This window comes from Gobio gobio, assembly GCF_949357685.1.
Source record: "Gobio gobio genome assembly, chromosome: 5".
In the NCBI taxonomy this organism is placed as follows: Eukaryota; Metazoa; Chordata; class Actinopteri; order Cypriniformes; family Gobionidae; genus Gobio; species Gobio gobio.
In genome coordinates, this window is record NC_137101.1 from 44758679 (window position 1) to 44778297 (window position 19619).

Below are 19619 nucleotides of genomic sequence, written 5' to 3' on the forward strand. Positions count from 1 at the left end.
GTTTTTTCTCCTCTATGTGACTTAGACAGTCTGCAACACACACACACACACACACACACACACACACACACACACACACACACACACACACACACACACACACACACACACACACACACACACACACACACCTATCTTTATAATTAGAATCCCTTTTATTTGCTTGTGAAGTTACGGTATTTCCTCATTATTATTTTTTTTAATGTATGTTTTATATATTTTATATATACAAACATTACAAATTTTAAATTTAAAAAAGTTGTGTACTGTGTCTTGATTTAGGGTAATTAATGTACTATAGTGATATACTATTTTGGCTTATTATAGTCTGTAATCCTATAGTGGATAACTTACCATTGTGCTATTAAATGTATTTCAATAATATATTCAACTCTGAACTTTGTCATCTTTTTTAATAGATTTTTTTCTAGGCAATTTTCTAAGCACTTTTGTGATTTTAGACTCAGCAGTGGACGGGACTTTTATTTTCGTATCCAATTGTGACGTCATAAGGATGCACCGCGCTCCTGCGTCTGTTGTGATTCGGCTGGAGAAAGGTTTGTGTTTTAAGCGTTTAATGTTTTTAAAGCGACGCAGGATGATTGATGTATTCATTGAGAATTCAGTTTCTAACGAGTAACGAGAGAACCGGAGCTTTCGACTCTCAGAGTCAATTGAATCAATTGGTTCACAACAAATGATTCAGTGATTCGAAGTGCGCCATTTATATTTCTATCTCGATTTCTACAAATCATTAAATAACTAAACTGCCTAATAGATCAAGGGTCTGTATAATTTACATTATTTTATTAATTTATGTTCGTTTTGAGTGGTTTTTTTTTAAAATCAGGCAATTTAGGTCCATTAACTGAACTACTGAGCTGATTGAGAGATTTAGTTTGGATTTATTTTTCTTTATGTTAATTATTCTCATCTTAAACAGGACAAACACAGAAAAACTAGAGACGTGACTGAGATCCACGTGACACTATTATAAAGATGGCGTTTATTAAAGAGGAGACTGAAGAAATGAAGATTGAAGAAACATTCAGAGTCAAACATGAAGAAACTGAGGAACAAACAGGTTGGTTTTATTCTCAAAGCTGTACTAATTTGATCCTTATTAAAATGTCCAGCTCTACAGAAATTAATGAATGTGTCTGGAAAATGTTTACAGTTTTACAGTTTAAAGGGTAACTTCAGTGATTTAGCATTAGGCTTTGTATCAGTAGAAACTAGGGGTGGTTAATCCGTCTGATTTCCCGATTCGATTCGATTACGATTATTGAAGTCCCGATTCGATTACAGTCGATTTTCGATTATTAACGATTCTCGATTAGCGATTATTGATTTTCCATTTCACAACAGTAAACGAAAATACACTACAAAGTGATTGCAGTATAAAAAAAAAGTCAGCTACTGAATTACTTAACTCTTTTATTGAGTAACAACAACTCAAAGCACTTGTCGTGTAGTGTCGTGTAGTTACACAGAAATGAATACATCACATTGTGTTGTGACTCATCAAGTTGAACTAAACAATAACAAATAAATGAAAGGCTTATTTCCTTTAGGAAGTAGATCAGAACCAACATACTGTAGAAATTGGACAATTTTCTTCTAGAAAGACAACGTGTTCAGGTGGAGGAAGACTGCAGGTTGCAGTCGAAACATGTCAAGGTAAAGAAGAAGTTTTTTCTCCACCTAAACACCTTGTCTTTCTAGAAGAAAATTGTCCAATTTAATCATTAAGAAGACAAAATGAACATTTTTGAACAACTTACTGTAGCTTCAGCTTATATACTGTACTGTAGAACACAGTGACAAAATGTCAAGAGTGATGGATGCGGTGCGCGCGTGAGGGGGGCGGGAGCACGTGGACCGCTCGAGCTCCTCTCGTTCGTTTCCTGACGTGAGAAAGACAAAAGGGGAAAAAACGACAGAAGAAAAACGGGTTCGTGTCGAGGCCCGTTCGGTTCCGTGAGCGGGAGCCGCGGGTCGGTGCAGCGGAGCGGCGGTGTGTTTCCAGCATCAATCCGGCTATGTGTGTGTGTGTGTGTGTGTGTGTGTGTGTGATCCGCTCATCGCGTCCTCAGGATCGCCTTTATTCCCGCGAATGTGCACATCGATGTGTGTCGCGCTCGCTCATCTGAAGCGCTCATAAATCTGAGGATTTAAGGTGTTTATTCGGTGTTTGTGCGCGAATCTGAGCCGTGCTAACGCGCTAATGCTAATGTGCCTGAGCTCCAGAGGAGGCGAGGCGGGAGGATTTCTAGAGTGTTCCCTCAGAATCATCTCAGCATTAACGACAGATTTACATTCATCTAATGAACACACACACACACACACACACACACACGGTGGTAGTGTCAGGTTTAGATAAATAAAAAAATCGATTTTTGAAAATGTAATGATCGATTCATGCTCGTCCATAACATACTCGCGATTAATCGATAATCAATTTTTTCACCACCCCTAGTAGAAACCTGGTAGTATATTCAAATTATGGTACTTTCCCCCCTCATATCCCCCTGAGATGAGAGAATTATGCATTTTATTTCTGGAAAAATTCCTCCCATGACGCAAATATCATCATTTTGCGTCATAGGAGGATTTTTTGGCCAGAGGCTAAAGACTACAGCCACTAGATGGAGCTGTTCCGCATGTTATCAACCCGCCCACAGGGGAGAACTCTCACGCTCAGAATGTAAGACACAGACGGCCGTACGGACATTCATAACGGATCGATGCAGAGTAAAGTGAGTGTTTCAACTTTTCACTGAATTCCTGTGATAGTTTAGCTTCCATATGCGATCTGAAAACGTGCCAGACTGGCACTTAATGTTACCTCAGCTCAGCTCTTTTCTCGTGATGAATGAAATCTGACACTGCTGCGTCTGTGCCGTGACTTTCGTTCGGCTCACTCACACTTTATTGAAAAGACACGTTCAGTTTTTAATTGTAGTGTTTATTCTCTAACTGAATGAAATTATTGTATTACTATGAAGATCTAGCCTAGAAATCTAGATGCACACTAGCGGCAGAAAATGTATTTTGCCGCGAGTGTAGTCTAGCAACTCTCGGTAGACCTGAGAGCTGGAAAAACCAAACTCTAGTCAGGCCAATCACAGCGTGTGTAGAGTTGGTGGGCGGGTTTAACATAATGACGGCACGTCACGGCAGAGTTGCAGCGGTTCCGCGTGCTACTCGTAAACACAGAAGCTGGCGAACAGCGGTCTTTCGAATCAGCTTTGGCCGCGACTCGGAGTTGACTTGGAGACTTGGAGTTAAGCTTTTATTTGAGAAAAGAACAAAGAACAGCACTGAAGTCATTCTTAAGAAAAGAAGATGTGTTCGGAGTTTTGCCGACCGAATACGGCGAAAGTCTATCAACTAACGTTAGCTCGGTTTCACCTTCTTCGCTCTGGTTGGTTGTGGCGGTCATGGCGCTATCCAATTGTATGCAGAGGGAATTTGAAAGACAACCGTTTATCCCGCCCCTCGGATTGAGTCCTGTCAATGGTGTGTTCCCAGACCCAACATCTTGATGTGGGTCTGGCTTGTCAGGCTAATGAAGATCAAAACGACGCTGGGGATGGTGTACGGAGTGGCCTCGTAGGGCAGCGAAGCAAGTGCATTCTGGGAGTTGTTGTCTTTCATCCACATGAGACAAAAATACATTTTCTGTCTTTTCTCAGTCTAGAAGGCACCAAATTCAAAAGTAATTTCACATTTCTACAGCATAAATGACCCAGTTTAAATACAAAGTTTAATGCTAAATCACTGAAGTTACCCTTTAAGTGCATTAAAGGGATAGTTCACCCAAAAATGAAAATGATCCCATGATTTACTCACCCTCAAGCCATCCTAGGTGTATATGACATTCTTCTTTCAGACAAACACAATCAAGGTCCTGGCTCTTCCAAGCTTTATAATAGCAGTGACTTGTTGGTTCAAATCATGTTTCATTTTGGGGTGAACTATCCCTTTAATAGACCTACTTTAGCTTCCACACTCCACATAAAAACTTGAACATGTGCCAATAATAGAGCTCATTTGTCTGGGTTAGAGTGTGGGATCCATATTAAAATAAATCTACACCAGTCTACATCTGAGACAGATGCAGTTATAACCTATAATTTGAAGGCTATTTGACATTTTAAAATGACAGACGCCGCTCCAAATTGTTTTCGATCATTAGGTGTTACTGATCATTTAAACGTATGGCACTGTCATAACTTGTTTTGAGCACAATGGCCAGTCAGAGGTGTTTATGATTTCAGCTCAACAGTGCTCAAAGTGTCGCATTTTTAAAATTTCAGTACTGTAACAAATGAGCTCAAAGGGGAAATATGAATTATTAATCGTAACTCGTTATTATCAATTATACATTTTTGGATCAGTTAACTGAATTAACTTCATGTAACTGAATTAATATTACAATCAAATAATCTATTTTGAATCTATTTATGCTATTATTTTACCTCTTAACAGACGAACCCGATCGTCTCTGAGCTCCGCCATAACTTCCGGCAAGTGAGGTCAAATTAGATCTTGGTCATAGATGTATACGTAGATGCCTCATTAGCGACTGCACGGATCAGTAGAATGAGGCATCTACTATCGATATATCTATGACCACGACTTAAAAACTATTTAAAAGTGAACTAATCCTTTAAAGAGGCTGTGAATACTTATGGACATGTTTTTTTATTTTTAATAAATTTGAAAAAAGATTTCAAACACACTTGTCATTATGGGGTATTTTTTTGTAGAATTGAGGGGAAAAAAGAATGAATTTAATCCATTTTGGAATAAGGCTGTAACATAACCAAGTGTGGAAAAAGTGAAGTGCTGTGAATACTTTCCTAATGCATTGTAGCTGCGATCAGCATGATTGAGGACTCCATTTGGGTGCAAAACAATAAACAACCTAAAGTTTGATGCAAAGAAAGACTACTGACTGAAGTAGAGTAATGAATAAAAGCATGAAGTTATGACAGTATTTGATATTCAGCAAACCAACAGACTGAAGAAAACAGTTTCTTCATTCTAACATATACAGTGGGGCAAAAAAGTATTGTCAGCCCCCAATTGTGCAAGTTCTCCCACTTAAAAAGATGAGAGAGGCCTGTAATTTTCATCATCATTTCATCACTTCAACTATGAGAGACAGAATGAGAAGGAAAAAAAAAATCCAGAAAATCACATTGTCTGATTTTTAAAGAATTTATTTGCAAATTATGGTGGAAAATAAGTATTTGGTCAATAACAAAAGTTAATCTCAATACTTTGTTATATACCCTTTGTTGGCAATGACAGAGGTCAAACGTTTCCACAAGGTTTTTACACACTATTGCTGGTAGTTTGGCCCATTCCTCCATGCATATCTCCTCTAGAGCAATGATGTTTTGGGGCTGTCGCTGTGCAACACGGATTTTCAACTCCCTCTTTCTATGGTTTTGACATCTGAAGACTGGCTAGGCCACTCCAGGACCTTGAAATGCTTCTTACGAAGCCACTCCTTCGTTGCCCGGACAGTGTGTTTGGGATCATTGTCATGCTGAAAGACCCAGCCACGTTTCATCTTCAATGCCCTTGCTGATGGAAGGAGATTTTTACTCAAAATCTCACGATACATGGCCTCATTCATTCTTTCCTTTACACGGATCAGTCATCCTGGTCCCTTTGCAGAAAAACAGCCCCAAAGCATGATGTTTCCACCCCCATGCTTCACAGTAGGTATGGTGTTCTTTGGATGCAACTCAGCATTCTTTCTCCTCCAAACACAAAGTTGAGTTTTTACCAAAAAGTTCTATTTTGGTTTCATCTGACCATATGACATTCAATCATTTTCTGGATCATCCAAATGCTTTCTAGCAAACTTCAGACGGGCCCGGACATGTACTGGCTTAAGCAGGGGGACACGTCTGGCACTGCAGGATTTGAGTCCGTGGCGGCGTAGTGTGTTACAAATGGTAGCCTTGGTTACTAATGGTTACCTTTGTTACTTTGGTCCCAGTTCTCTGCAGGTCATTCACACATGGTTCTGGGATTTTTGCTCACCATTCTTGTGATCATTTTGACCCCACAGGGTGAGATCTTGCTTAGAGCCCCAGATCGAGGGAGATTATCAGTGGTCTTGTATGTCTTTCATTTTCTAATAATTGCTCCCACAGTTGATTTCTTCACACCAAGCTGCTTACCTATTGCAGATTTTGTCTTCCCAGCCTGGTGCAGGTCTACAGTTTTGTTTCTGGTGTCCTTTGACAGCTCTTTGGTCTTGTCCATAGTGGAGTTTGGAGTCTGACTGTTTCAGGTTGTGGACAGGTGTCTTTTATACTGATAACGAGTTCAAACAGGTGCCATTAATACAGGTAATGAGTGGAGGACAGAGGAGCCTCTTAAAGAAGAAGTTACAAGTAAATACTTAATTTCCACCATAATTTGCTTATAAATTCTTTAAAAATCAGACAATGTGATTTTTAGATTTTTTTCTTCTCATTCTGTCTCTCATAGTTGAAGTGTACCTATGATGAAAATTACAGGCCTCACTCATATTTTTAAGTGGGAGAACTTGCACAATTGGTGGCTGACAATACTTTTTTGCCCCACTGTATGTGAAAAGAGGTTGGTGATATTTAATGTATCAAATAATAAGACGAAGTCTGATACTTGCACGTCAAATACTGAAAAAGTGTCATAATACAAGCTCTTGAGACTTCAGTTGATCTTTGCTGAAGTTGTATTTATGAGAGAGAGAGGGAGAGAACTGGGTTGTTGCAGGTCTTTGAAGAAAAGACAAGTCCGCCGCTTGGCACAAACTTCGCATTATCTTCATGTCAGAATTTCTCCCCTGAATTCCCAAAAGCTCATGTGATCAGTGATCTTTTTAAAGGTGATGATGTCACTCCCTTAGGAGGTGAGTGAATGAACAAGGAGATATACTTTCGGAAGGAATTAAGTCTGATCTGTCTCATTCACTACACATTTAACACCTGTTTCAGCTAAGTGGGTAGAGCAGTGGTTTTCAAACCTGTCCTGGAGGCACCCCAGCCCTGCACATTTTGTATGTCTCCCTTATCAGACAAACCCAATTTAGGCCCTGTCCACACGAACACAGTATTTTCAAAACCGCACGTTTTTTTCACGAAAACCACAGCTTTTTCTACACGGTTTGGCTGTTCGTCCACACGCAAACGCAGTATCCGGTTATTGAAACTGGACTTTTTTGAAAACTCCGGCCAGGGTGAAGATTTTTAGTCGAAGTGTGCACCATTCTCTCCTTTGTTTGAAAGATTGTGCACGTTATCTCTTTTGTTTACATGAGTCGAATCTATGCAATGGTGAACAGGACAGGACAGGTTTGAAAACCATTGGGGTAGAGGATCTAGTTGTATGTTGGTTCTGTGCCATTATAATTTTTATTCGTCTTTTTTGCCTTAGACCTGATGGCGCTGAAAGAGGAGAGTCAAGATTTGAATGAAATGAAAGAGAAAGAGAAAGACCTGATGGCGCTGAAAGAGGAGAGTCAAGATTTGAATGAAATGAAAGAGAAAGATCAATATGAGAAACACAATGATTTCATAACTGAAGAAAACTCTTACAGTTGCTTACAAACTGAAAATACTTCCTCACAAGCTCAAAAGGCAGAAACTATAAGTAATTTAATCTGCAAAAAGTGTGGAATGAGTTTCCATAAAAATGGAAACCTTAAAGTCCATATGAGAATTCACACAGGAAAGAAGCCTTATACCTGCAAACAGTGTGGAAAGCGATACAAACGAAAAGCTAACCTTAATTACCATATGAGAATTCACACTGGAGAGAACCTTTACACCTGCCAACAGTGTGGAAAGAGTTTTGAACAACTTGCAAACCTTAAAGTCCACATGAGAGTTCACACTGGAGAGAAACCCTACACATGCTCTCAGTGTGGGAAGGGTTTCAGTCAGTTTGGAAGCCTTGAGGCTCACATGAGAGTTCACGCAGGAGAGAAGCCTTACACCTGCCCTCAGTGTGGTACAAGTTTCAACCGAAAGGGAAACCTTTGTAACCACTTGAAAATTCACACTGGAGAGAAGCCTTACACCTGCCAACAGTGTGGGAAAAGTTTCAACCGAAAAGGAAGCTTTAAAAGGCACATGGGAATTCAAACTGGAGCGAAGCCGTTCACCTGCCAACAGTGTGGAAAAAGTTTCACTACAAAAGGAAGCCTTAAAGTCCACATGAGAATTCACACTGTAGAAAAGCCTTACACCTGCCAACAGTGTGGAAAAGGTTTCAACCGAAAGGGAAGGTTTGAATATCACATGAGCGTTCACACTGGAGAGAGCCCTTACACCTGTCAACAGTGTGGTAAAGGTTTCAACCGAAAAGGAAACTTTAACAGGCACATAAGACAACACACTGGAGAGAAGCCTTACATCTGCCGACTGTGTGGAAAGAGTTTTCAACAACATGGAACCCTTAAAGTCCACATGAGAATTCACTCTAAAGAGAAACCATACACCCTACTCGGTGTGGAAGTTTCAAACAAAAAGGACACTTTCAAGACCACATAAGAATTCACACTGGAGAGAAGCCGTTCAATTGTGATCTCTGTGTTTCAGATATAAAGTAACATTTATGTACCACATGAGGATTCACTTATGAGAGAATGGTTTTATATGTCATCAGATTGAGTTTCAGACAGAAAAACCTTAGGGTTCATGTGATAATTCGTACCGGAGAGAAGCCTTTCATGAGGCATCAGAAATCAAGCAAACCTTGAGGTTCACATAAGAGAGGCTTTTCACCAGCCCTCAAATACTTCTGAAATACTGCTTAGGGCAGGGGATTTAGTGAGCATTTAAATGAATATGTAAGCATGTGCTATGCATATTCCTTTCAGCAGTTGTGAAAGCATCAGATTATAGTGATGTGGATATGTTTGCCTCAGATCTGCAATTCAGCTCCTCAGTCATGTCAAGTTACCTTCATTCAAATAGCACTTTTCACAAAATAGATTATTTTAAAACTATTATAAAACTACAATTATTTATTGTACATCAGCTCTAGAAAAACCTTATTGTTCAGCTGAAGTAAGTTTTTGATTGATTCATTTCCATTGTAAATAATCATTAGTTATTTACTTTGAGGCCACTCGCATGATTTAAGCAAAACTCTCACTGCGTTCCGGCGCGTTTAAATACGTATGTTTTTATTTACAAAATGACAGCCAAATTACTTGTTTGCACTGCATAATACAGCGTTTTTAGTCGTTTTCATCTGTACAGAGGGAAGTTGAAGTTGACTGTACAGTCTAGTTGACACGGCCTCTACTTCAGGGTTGTATTGTGGTTGTGTCTAGGCGCAGGCATGCATTCTAGATCAGTCTTTTCCAACAAGCCTCTTATGCGAGAGGCTTGTTGCTGCTCCCGGAGATTTAATACTTCAAATTGAGAGAGAAAATGGGGTTCAGAGAGAAGCTGAATATATCTGAGTGACATCTTGAAACGTTCATCAGGAGATTCCCTAGCTCTTCTGATGTGTATGTAAAATGTGTTCCTTGGCCATGTGAGTTCTGTGATGTTCAGCTGATCGTTGGACGAGTCATTCTTGGACTGAATTGTCTCAACTCTTCCTGTGTTTGCGACGGTGGGGTCGGACTGGCGAGCCTTCCGTTGGGTGAATCTGTTGAAACTCGTGTGAATTCTTCCAGTTTTGAAAGGACGCAGAAACTGAACTTGTGCATCTTTAACCGGTAGAAGTGGACTTGCACAACAGTTCATTTCATCCCAGTATAGAGTGAAACTCAAAGAATGAGATTTTGTGAAATGTTTTTTCCACTCAAAGCAAATGTAAATTCCTGTGCCGACTAAAATCTTTGTTAAAATTATACTGGTTAAGATTTAAAGAGCTAACTAAAATAAGATCACATTTACGAACTATCAAAGTACGAGTCATTCAAAGAAGGAAAACCAGTTAACCCCTGTAACGAAGGAAAAAAGGGAAATCATCAACATTCGGTACAAGTCACATACTGAGCTAAAAAATTTTGTGTTTTAATACAAATCTAAACGTGTTATACCTTAAACCCTGTGTTCACTGCTGTTGTACCATCTCTCTCCTCGGACGAACTAAATCTTTTGAGCCCACTGGTGCATTAGTAGAGTTGACACAAATTGGCATCGCATGTCTCAGGTTACAAATACATTTCCCCAAATTTCCCACAATTTCGAGCAAACTTCTCTACCAATTCTAGTGCACCACATTATCTATATACCCCCTGGTTAAGGCAGGAGTTTTCAAAACTGTCCTGGAGGACCCCAGCCCTGCACATTTTGTAGCCGTTTCTCAAAACCATGTACGTGAACTTCAGACTTGCGTCCTTGTTAGTTCAGACTTACATTTACATTTATGCATTTGGCAGACGCTTTTATCCAAAGCGACTTGCATTGCATTCAAGGTACACATTTTACATTTTTGTCAGTTCTTGCCTGGGAATCGAATCCATGACCTTGGCGTTGCTAGCGTCACGCTCTACTGTTTGAGCTACAGGAAAGCTTGCCAAGTTGGACTCAGGAGAACGAACTCCAGAGGAAGTCAGGTGATTCTGCAAACAGAACAGCTGATAATGTCACTCAGCTCGCTCTGGCTACTCCGGTTATCTCTGTATGTATATTTGAGGCTACAATAAAACGAAATATGTTATAAAACACCACTCTGCCTCTTTTTGTTTTCATTTAAAAAAATCTTAAACATATTAATAGCCACACAAATGTAGAGTGAGGCAACACGTACATGATAATCTTCACTGCATATATTTATAACAAAAAGAAATATAAAACCCAACCCTGCCTCTTTTCGTTTACATTTTTAAAAATATTAAACATAATATATGGTTAATGCAATAAGTGTGCATATATGATTATCTTCACTCAGTCTGTTTTTGTTAAATGTCAGTTTTAATGATCAAAGAAATAAATGAAACTTCACTTTGCCCTCAGCCCGAACGAATAGCCAGGGAACAAATTATAGATTCATGAGAAAAAAATTGGGTTCTAATGTTAGAGTGTAATTTAAGGGTGCTTTCACACTAGCAGTTTTAGTACGCACCCGGGTTCGATTGACGTCAGAGTTCGGTACGTTTGGATGATGTGAACGCGGTCTTCCGAACTCGGGTGCGCACCCGCAAACCGTACCAGAGTCCGCTTAAAAAGGGTGGTGTGGGGTACGGTTCATGTGAACCCCGGTACGGTTCGCTGCTGATGTGAACACAATCGTACTAAATCGCGGAAGTGAACCGATATTAATGACGTATGGTTTGATAAAAATGTGTGTTTGTGTGTGTTTCACTCATTTTCCTGACGAGCGTGACTGACATACTGCTAGCAGAGAGCTGTAAACCTCATTTCTGCTCGTCTTCAGCATTCTTTAGAGCATTGCAGTACATTTGCGGCATATAGACGCAAGTGCCATTACGTACTGAAGCTTTAGAAACAAAACCAACAGTTAAAAAACAAAAATATAAAAGTGAGGTGAGCAACGCTATGCATTTTGCCACCTTCACGCTCGCTGTCGTTACTAAGCAACCGGGTAAACAGCTGCTGCTTTGATGACGCAAACGCACCCCGGTTCGGATCCAAATAATATAATATGAACACAGTCCAGCGGGGGCAGGGGGAGGGGGGAGCAATCGAACTCTGGTTCGGTCCAGGCAATCGAACCAAGTGTGAAAGCACCCTAAGTGTCTTCTGTAAGACACCTGTAGGTGGCACATTGCACTAAAGTGATGAGGAATGTTCTGGGCAAAGGTCAAAGTCATTAAAGAAAGCGCCAGAACGCTTCAGACTCTAATCTGTGTTTCTCATAATTTCCTAAAGGTATGTAAAATTGTTTATATGGGCCAATATCCATCAATAGTGAGACTTGAGAGATGCATAAATGTTTCAAGATGATGTTTGTTCAGTTTAAAAGTGACTGTCGAGGTTTCAAATGAATATATTATTTGTGATTCAGTCGATGCAATTTCCAGTTGAGAAAACAGTTCAAAATTCATGATGCTCTTAAAGGGGTGATGAATTGAGAAATCAACTTTCCTTTGAGCCTTTGATATAAAACTGTCGGAAATTCGCAAACCTATATCCAAAATCTCACCACGGGTGTACGATGTTAAGGCACAACTGCGGAAGTGCTCGCAGGCAGCTTCGAGACCGTAAACAAAGGCGGGGGAAGCGCGGAGGACTAAGAGCTAAGACCAAGATGGCGGCGTGAGTACATCGCGAGGCTCTGGGTCTCTCCAGATTCTGCAATTTTGCGGTATTTTTCTTGCTCATCTCGGGTCTGTTCGTGCAGAACAGTTGTGCCTTAACATCGTACACCCGTGGTGAGATTTTGGATATTGGTTTGCGAATTTCCGACAGTTTTATGGACAATCTTCGACTCCTTCCTCAGATCGCTAGGACACCCGAGGCTATGCACTCTACCCGGCGGGGCGGAAGTGCTCGCAGGCGGCATCTAGACTGTAAACAAAGGCGGGGGAAGCGCGGAGGACTAAGAGCTAAGCTAAGGCTAACACCACACCGGCTATCTTTACCCAGCATTTTCCTTGCTAATGTACGGTTGCTAGTGAACAAAATTGAGGAGATTCGACTCAGCATCACACACAGCAAGAAACTTTTGAACTGTTAAGTCCTAATCTTCACGGAAACCTGGTTAAACAGCGGAATACCAGACACCGCTATTGAGCTAGCGGGACGCCACACGCTCCGGGCGGATATAACATTAGATGGCTCCGGTAAGACCAGAGGTGGTGGATTGTGCATTTACATTAACAAAGCTTTGTGCACAAACTCTGCTATTGTTGGGAATCATTGTTCAGCTAACCTTGAGTTTCTCTTGGTTAAATGTAGACCGTTTTATCTACTGCGGGAGTTCACTTCCACCATTATAACTGCAGCCTATATTCCCCCGGATGCTGATGCCAAGCTTGCTATGAAAGAACTTCACGCAGCCATCAGTAAACAACAGACTGATCACCCGGAAGCTGCTTTTATTGTTGCAGGTGACTTTAATCATTCAAACATAAAGTCAGTGCTACCCAAGTTTCACCAGCATGTTTCCTGTCACACTAGAGGAAACAAAACCTTAGACCATGTTTAAACAAACATGGCTGGAGCTTAAGTTGCGACACCCCTCCCCACCTGGGACAGTCAGATCACCTCTCTTTGTGAAGCCATCAGTGAAGACCATCAAGGTGTGGCCTGCGGGGGCAGATTCCACACTCCAGGAAAGGTTTCTACACACAGACTGGAGTGTGTTTGCTTCTCAAGCTACCAGTGGCGCTCACACGGACATTGACTCCTACACCTCCTCTGTATTGGATCAAATCAATACCACAATTGACAGTGTTACAACCCAGAAACAGATCACCACATACCCAAATCAGAAGCCATGGATGAACAGGGAAGTGCGACTCCTGCTGAAGTCACGCAATACTGCCTTCAGATCAGGAGATACACAAGCCTAAAGCACATCCAGAGCAAACCTGAAGAGGGACATCAAAAAGGCCAAGCACTGCTACAAGCTAAAGATAGAGGGACACTTTTCCAACTTTGACCCTCGACGCATGTGGCAGGGCATTCAGGCCATCAGTGACTACAAGCCCACCCACTCCACCCCCGCAGCCACTGATGTCAACTTCCTGAACGAGCTAAATTACTTTTATGCTCGCTTTGAAAGAGACAACAGAGAAACTGCCACCAAGCTCAAACCCTCAGCTGACCACCCACCAATCACACTCTCCTCCACAGATGTCTGCAATGCTCTGAGCCGGATCAGCGCGCACAAGGCTGCTGGACCAGACAACATCCCTGGTCGTGTTCTCAGGGCATGTGCGGAGCAGCTCGCTGAGGTTTTTACAGACATTTTCAACCTGTCTCTTGCCCAAGCAGCTGTACCAACATGCTTTAAATGCCTTCCATTGTGCCAGTGCCAAAACATTCTAGCCCGAGGTGCCCTAATGACTACCGCCCTGTAGCACTCACACCCATCGTTATGAAGTGCGTTGAGCGGCTCGTCCTGGAACACCTAAAAGACTCTCTACCATCCACATTGGACTCACACCAGTTTGCCTACCGCAGCAATAGGAGCATAGAGGATGCCGTTTTTATGTGTAGCAGGGCGGTCTAGGTCCCGCCCTATTGAACATAGTTGTCACCTGAATGGTGGGTGTGACAGCCTATCATTGCCATTCCTGGCATATTTAAGGCAGAGTTTTGTCACCTGGGTGCGCATCATACCATCTTTGTCGTGTGTGGGTGTGCGCGCGCAGCTCTGCGGGAGGTATGTACCTAGCTGTTTGGCTAACGTTGCTACTAGTGCCTATGCACCAGTTAAAGGGTTAGTTCACCCAAAAATGAAAATTCTGTCATTAATTACTTACCCTCATGTCGTTCGACACCCGTCAGACCTCCGTTCATCTTCGGAACAGAAATTAAGATATTTTAGTTGAAATCTGATGCCTCTGAAAGTCCTCCATTGGCTCAATGGTACTCTACACTCTCAAGACCCTTAAAAGGTACTAAAGACGTCGTTACAAAGTCCATCTCACTACAGTGGTTCTAAAATAACTTTATGAATCGGCGACAATAGTTTTTGTGCGCAAAAAAACCCTAAATAACGACTTACATAGTGATGACGATTTCAAAACAAAGCATCATGAAGCTTCGAAGCGTTATGAATCACTGAGCCGAATGATGATTTGGATCGCGTGTCAAACCGCCAAACTGCTGTAACTTGGCGATTCAAACCGCTGAATCGACTCAGTGATTCTTAACGCTTCGAAGCTTCATGATGCTTTGTTTTGAAATCGTCATCACTATGTAAGTATGGATATAATGATATATGTAGAGATAGGGAGGAAGATATAGTGGGAGGGTGTGTAATATTTGTAAGACATGGAATACAATACAGGATTCTTGGGAAAAGAAGTTGGAATTTGTAATAATAGAAGTTTTGTTGAAGGAAGGTAATGTTAAAATTATTCATTTTTATAATCCTCGCAAAAGACTATCAATTGAGTTAATGGATGAATTTAATGCTCATAGTACATTATGGGATAATTGCAATGATGGGAATGGGATAGTAATTGAAGAATTAATGGAGATTAAAGATTTGGTATGTTCAAATGATGGAAGGGGTACGAGGATTAATGTCAGAACAGGCAAAGAGTCAGCCATTGATCTTACACTTGTTTCAAATTCACTTGCAGGTGTATGCTTATGGGAAGTAGTTAGAGGAACTACTGTAGGTAGTGATCATTACCCTATAATAGTTTAGGTAAATTTAAGTATAGAACAATTAAATCTCGAAATAAAGAATTTAAAAATGTAAAAAATAATCATAGTTTTCAGAATTGTATTGAATATAAAAGGATGCAAGAAAATGTAAGGAGAGTTATTAAAAGTACAAAGAAGGATTTTTGGAGGAAGTTTTGTAACTGTGGGAAGGGAAACAGTAAAAATTGATAAAATTGATACAATATGGGGAATGATAAAAAGAATGATGTCACATGTCTAGTCTGTCTCTGTTGTATTTTGTTGCAATTACTTCCTGGTTTCATTTGTCACGTGTTTCTTTGTCTGAGTTTCCCGCCACTCCTGTGTTTCCTTGGTTACCCATTCTGTTCAGCTCTGTTTAGTTATCATCATCTGTGTCACCTGTGTCCCCCGTTATTCAGTCATCTGTGTTTGTATTTAAGACCCTGTCCACACGAACACGGGTATTTACAAAACCGTAGCTTTTTCTACGCGGTTTGGTTGTTCGTCCACACGCAAACGCAGTATCCGCTTACTGAAACCGGACTTTTTTGAAAACTCTGGCCAGGGTGAAGATTTTTAGAAACTCCGGTTACAGCGTTGTCGTGTGGACGGTGAAACCGGAGATTTCGGCTTGTTAATTTGAAGTGTGTGCCGTTCTCTCCTTTGTTTGACGTCAGGTTGTGCGCCGTTATCTCTTTTATTTAGCTACATGAGTCGAGTCAATGCAATGGCGGACGTAGCTTTTAATGACTCTGCTAACAGCGCTTATCACATGTATATAGATACATGCGCAGTTATCTCATTGTATTGCAGAACAGAGGCGCCATGATTCAATAATACAAAGTGACAAGTGCGTGAAGCTATTACAGTCCACTTGGACCCTGCCACTGTGTTTATACAGTTACCTGTCACTGAGTCCAGTAAAGGAACTTGTAGAAGGGTTTCACTGAGCCCATGGCATCCCTCAGTGCATCGGTGCCGTGGATGGGACCCATGTGGAAATCAGGCAGCCAATCACAGCGTGGTTTTGCGTTTTCATGTGGACAGAGATTTTTTTAAAACCGTGCTTGTGTGGACACGATTGTTTTTTAAAACGGAGGATAAACTCTGGTTACAAAAATACCCGTGTACGTGTGGACTAGGCCTAAGTTTCTCTTTGTTCATTCATTCTTTGTCTGGTCTCTGTTATGTGAAGTACCCGTTATGTTATTCCTGTGATGCAATCCCTGATTGTTTTTACGAGCTTACCCTGAGTAAAACTACGTTTGAGATACTCCTCTGCCTCTCCTTGTCTTCCTGCCTGAGCCAAACCGTAACAAATGAATGGGATAAAAAGAGAATCTGGTTATCCAATTTTAAGTGATGGAGAAACAATAGCTGTTAGAGATGAGGAGAAAGCAGAAATGCTGGGAAAAATTTTGTTAAAATTCATAACTCAAACAATATTAGTGAAGAAGGGAAAAGAGGACGGGAAAGTACATTAGAGCAGTATAAAGAGATAATACAGAATGAGATATACAGTAATGACCAATTAAACATGGCATTTACTAAGACAGAGATGAATCGATCTCTCACCAGGCATGGATCAGATTTGCTATATAATGATAAATCATCTTAGTGAATCATCCAAGGACGTTTTATTAAGAATGAATAATACAATTTGGGTGGAAGGAAAATTACCACAAAGTTGGAAGGATGCGGTGATGGTTCCAATACGCAAACCAGGGAAAGATTGCACAAATCCAGGAAATTATAGACCAATTGCTTTGACATCTAATATCTGTAAAATAATGGAAAAAATGGTAAATGAAAGGTTAATGTATTATGTGGAAAATAAAAAATATCTTTCCAGATATCAGAGTGGATTTAGAAGAGGGAGAAATACTATGGATCCAACAGTGTGTTTAGAACATGAAATAAGAAAAGCTCAAATAAACAGAGAAAATGTTGTGGCTGTCTTTTTTGACATAGAGAAAGCATACGATAAGATGTGGCGAGAAGGAATGTTAATCAAATTATGCAAGTTAGGTATCAAAGGTTATATGTATACAGGTGCTGGTCATATAATTAGAATATCATCAAAAAGTTGATTTATTTCACTAATTCCATTCAAAAAGTGAAACTTGTATATTATATTCATTCATTACACACAGACTGATATATTTCAAATGTTTATTTATTTTAATTTTGATGTTTACAACTAAGGAAAATCCCAAATTCAGTATCTCAGAAAATTTGAATATTGTGAAATGGTTCAATATTGAAGACACCAGGGCTGCGTTCAGCCCCGACAAAACGTTGCAAAAAGTTTTTTAAATGGAAACGGTGCTGCGTTGAACACCCTGTTCTGTTGACGCAAGAGTTGTAACTATGGCAGCCGAGAAGGCCATTCTTTGTGTTCTTTTTGAGGAATTTTCGGAGCCTGATAAAATCGATATAAATATGTGTTTAATACTGCAAAATACATGCAATCACTGCCCTTACTGTCCAGAATAAAAGACAACATCCCAATCCCATTTAATGAACCTTTTTTATCTCCTGGTAATCAATTCTAATTTATATAATTTTATTTCTAGTTCTTACTTTTTTAATAGCTTGTATTTTCTTTCTCACTTTATGTCAAGCAATTACCATATATGAAATGTGGTTATATATATATATATATATATATATATATTTATATATATTTATATTTATATATATTTATATATATATATATATATTTATATATATTTATATTTATATATATTTATATATATATATATATATATTTATATATATTTATATATATTTATATATATATATATATATATATATATATATATATATTTATATATATTTATATATATTTATATTTATATATATTTATATTTATATATATTTATATATATATATATATTTATATATATATATTTATATATATTTATATATATATATATTTATATATATATATAAATATATATATATATAAATATATAAATATATATAAATATATATATATATATATATATATTTATATATATATATATATATATATATATATATATATATATATATATATTTATATATATATTTATATATATATATTTATATATATATAAATATAAATGCCACACTCAATCAGGTAATTAAAAGTCAAAATCAAAATAAAGGGCTTACTATACTTCCTTTTTACAAGGAAAAAAATTGGAGGGGAGATAAAAATAAAATTATATAATCAAGAACTAGAAAGAGTTAAACATTTTAAGTTTTTAGGGTTGTGGTTTGATGAAAGCGTTACATGGGCGATGCATATTCAGAAAATAGTGGATAATTGTAAGAAGGTAATAAATATAATGAGTTGTTTAGTTGGCAGTGAATGGGGAGCGGATAGGATGGCATTAAACGCCATCTATAATGGGTTGATTAGATCTAGATTAGATTATGGTTGTGTGGTTTATGGATCAGCAGCATAAACGTTGCTTAGAAAGTTAGATTGTATACAGCATCAGGTATTGAGATTATGTACAGGAGCTATAAAAACTACACCGATTGCAGCGTTACAGGTAGAAATGGGAGAAATGTCATTAGAAATTAGATGGATACAGTTATCAGTGCGTTATTGGGCTAATTTACGCCTTGTATAGTCAAGAGCATCCTACGTGATGAATTATCTGTTTATACAGGGGAAATGATTGCAATATTATTAGCAACACAGTGGATAGAGGAGATAAGACCTTTGAAATCAATAATTTGTTCAGACTCAAGTTCATCATTAGCTATCTTACAATACAGTCACTCAGAAAGTAGACCAGACATTTTAATAGAAACACAGCAAACATTATACAGAATTCAAATGATGGGTCTTACTGTGGTTTTATGGGTCCCGGCTCATATTGGTGTCTGAGGAAAGGAAAGGAAATGGCAGACAAGGAAGCCATTAAAAATAAAGACATTAATTTATCAGTTAATCTAAGTAAGAATGAAATTAAGAGTATTATTAAGAAAAGGTTGAAGGAAAGGTGGCAAATACAATGGGATCAGGAAAAGAAAGGTTGATGGTTTAATAGGATTCAAAGGAAAGTGGAAGAGATGAGAAGTGCAAGTAAAAACAGGAGAGATGAGATCATGTCAAGGTTGAGATTTGGACAGACAAGTCTAAATAGTACACTTTATAAAATGAGGAAACATGATACAGGAAAGTGTGAATATTGTGGGCAAGAAGAAACAGTGAAACATGTTATGTTATATTGTCAGAAATATGAGATTGAAAGAAGGGTTTTAATATAAAATCTAGAAAAAATAAAAATGAATTTATATTAGGAGATATTTTAC

At 39.0% G+C, this 19619-nt stretch overlaps 2 protein-coding genes across 3 annotated transcripts in view; one reads left to right on the forward strand and one right to left on the reverse strand.

Moving 5' to 3' along the window:
- LOC307126529 (uncharacterized protein) overlaps window positions 1-19619 on the reverse strand; it is a 1210917-nt gene that overhangs the window by 1082713 nt on the left and 108585 nt on the right. The gene's annotated exons all lie outside the window — the stretch shown is intronic.
- LOC307127023 (uncharacterized protein) lies at window positions 491-10923 on the forward strand. 2 transcript variants are annotated; one of them, XM_079817956.1, is made up of 3 exons: window positions 491-557; window positions 944-1156; window positions 7447-10923. In XM_079817956.1, the coding sequence occupies exons 2-3, from the start codon at window positions 1000-1002 to the stop codon at window positions 8562-8564; spliced, it is 1275 nt and encodes a 424-aa protein (XP_079674082.1). In that variant the 5' UTR covers window positions 491-557; window positions 944-999; the 3' UTR covers window positions 8565-10923. The 2 variants fall into 2 exon arrangements, with proteins under 2 accessions (XP_079674082.1, XP_079674083.1); XM_079817957.1 differs by having other exon boundaries at window positions 944-1084; window positions 7447-10704.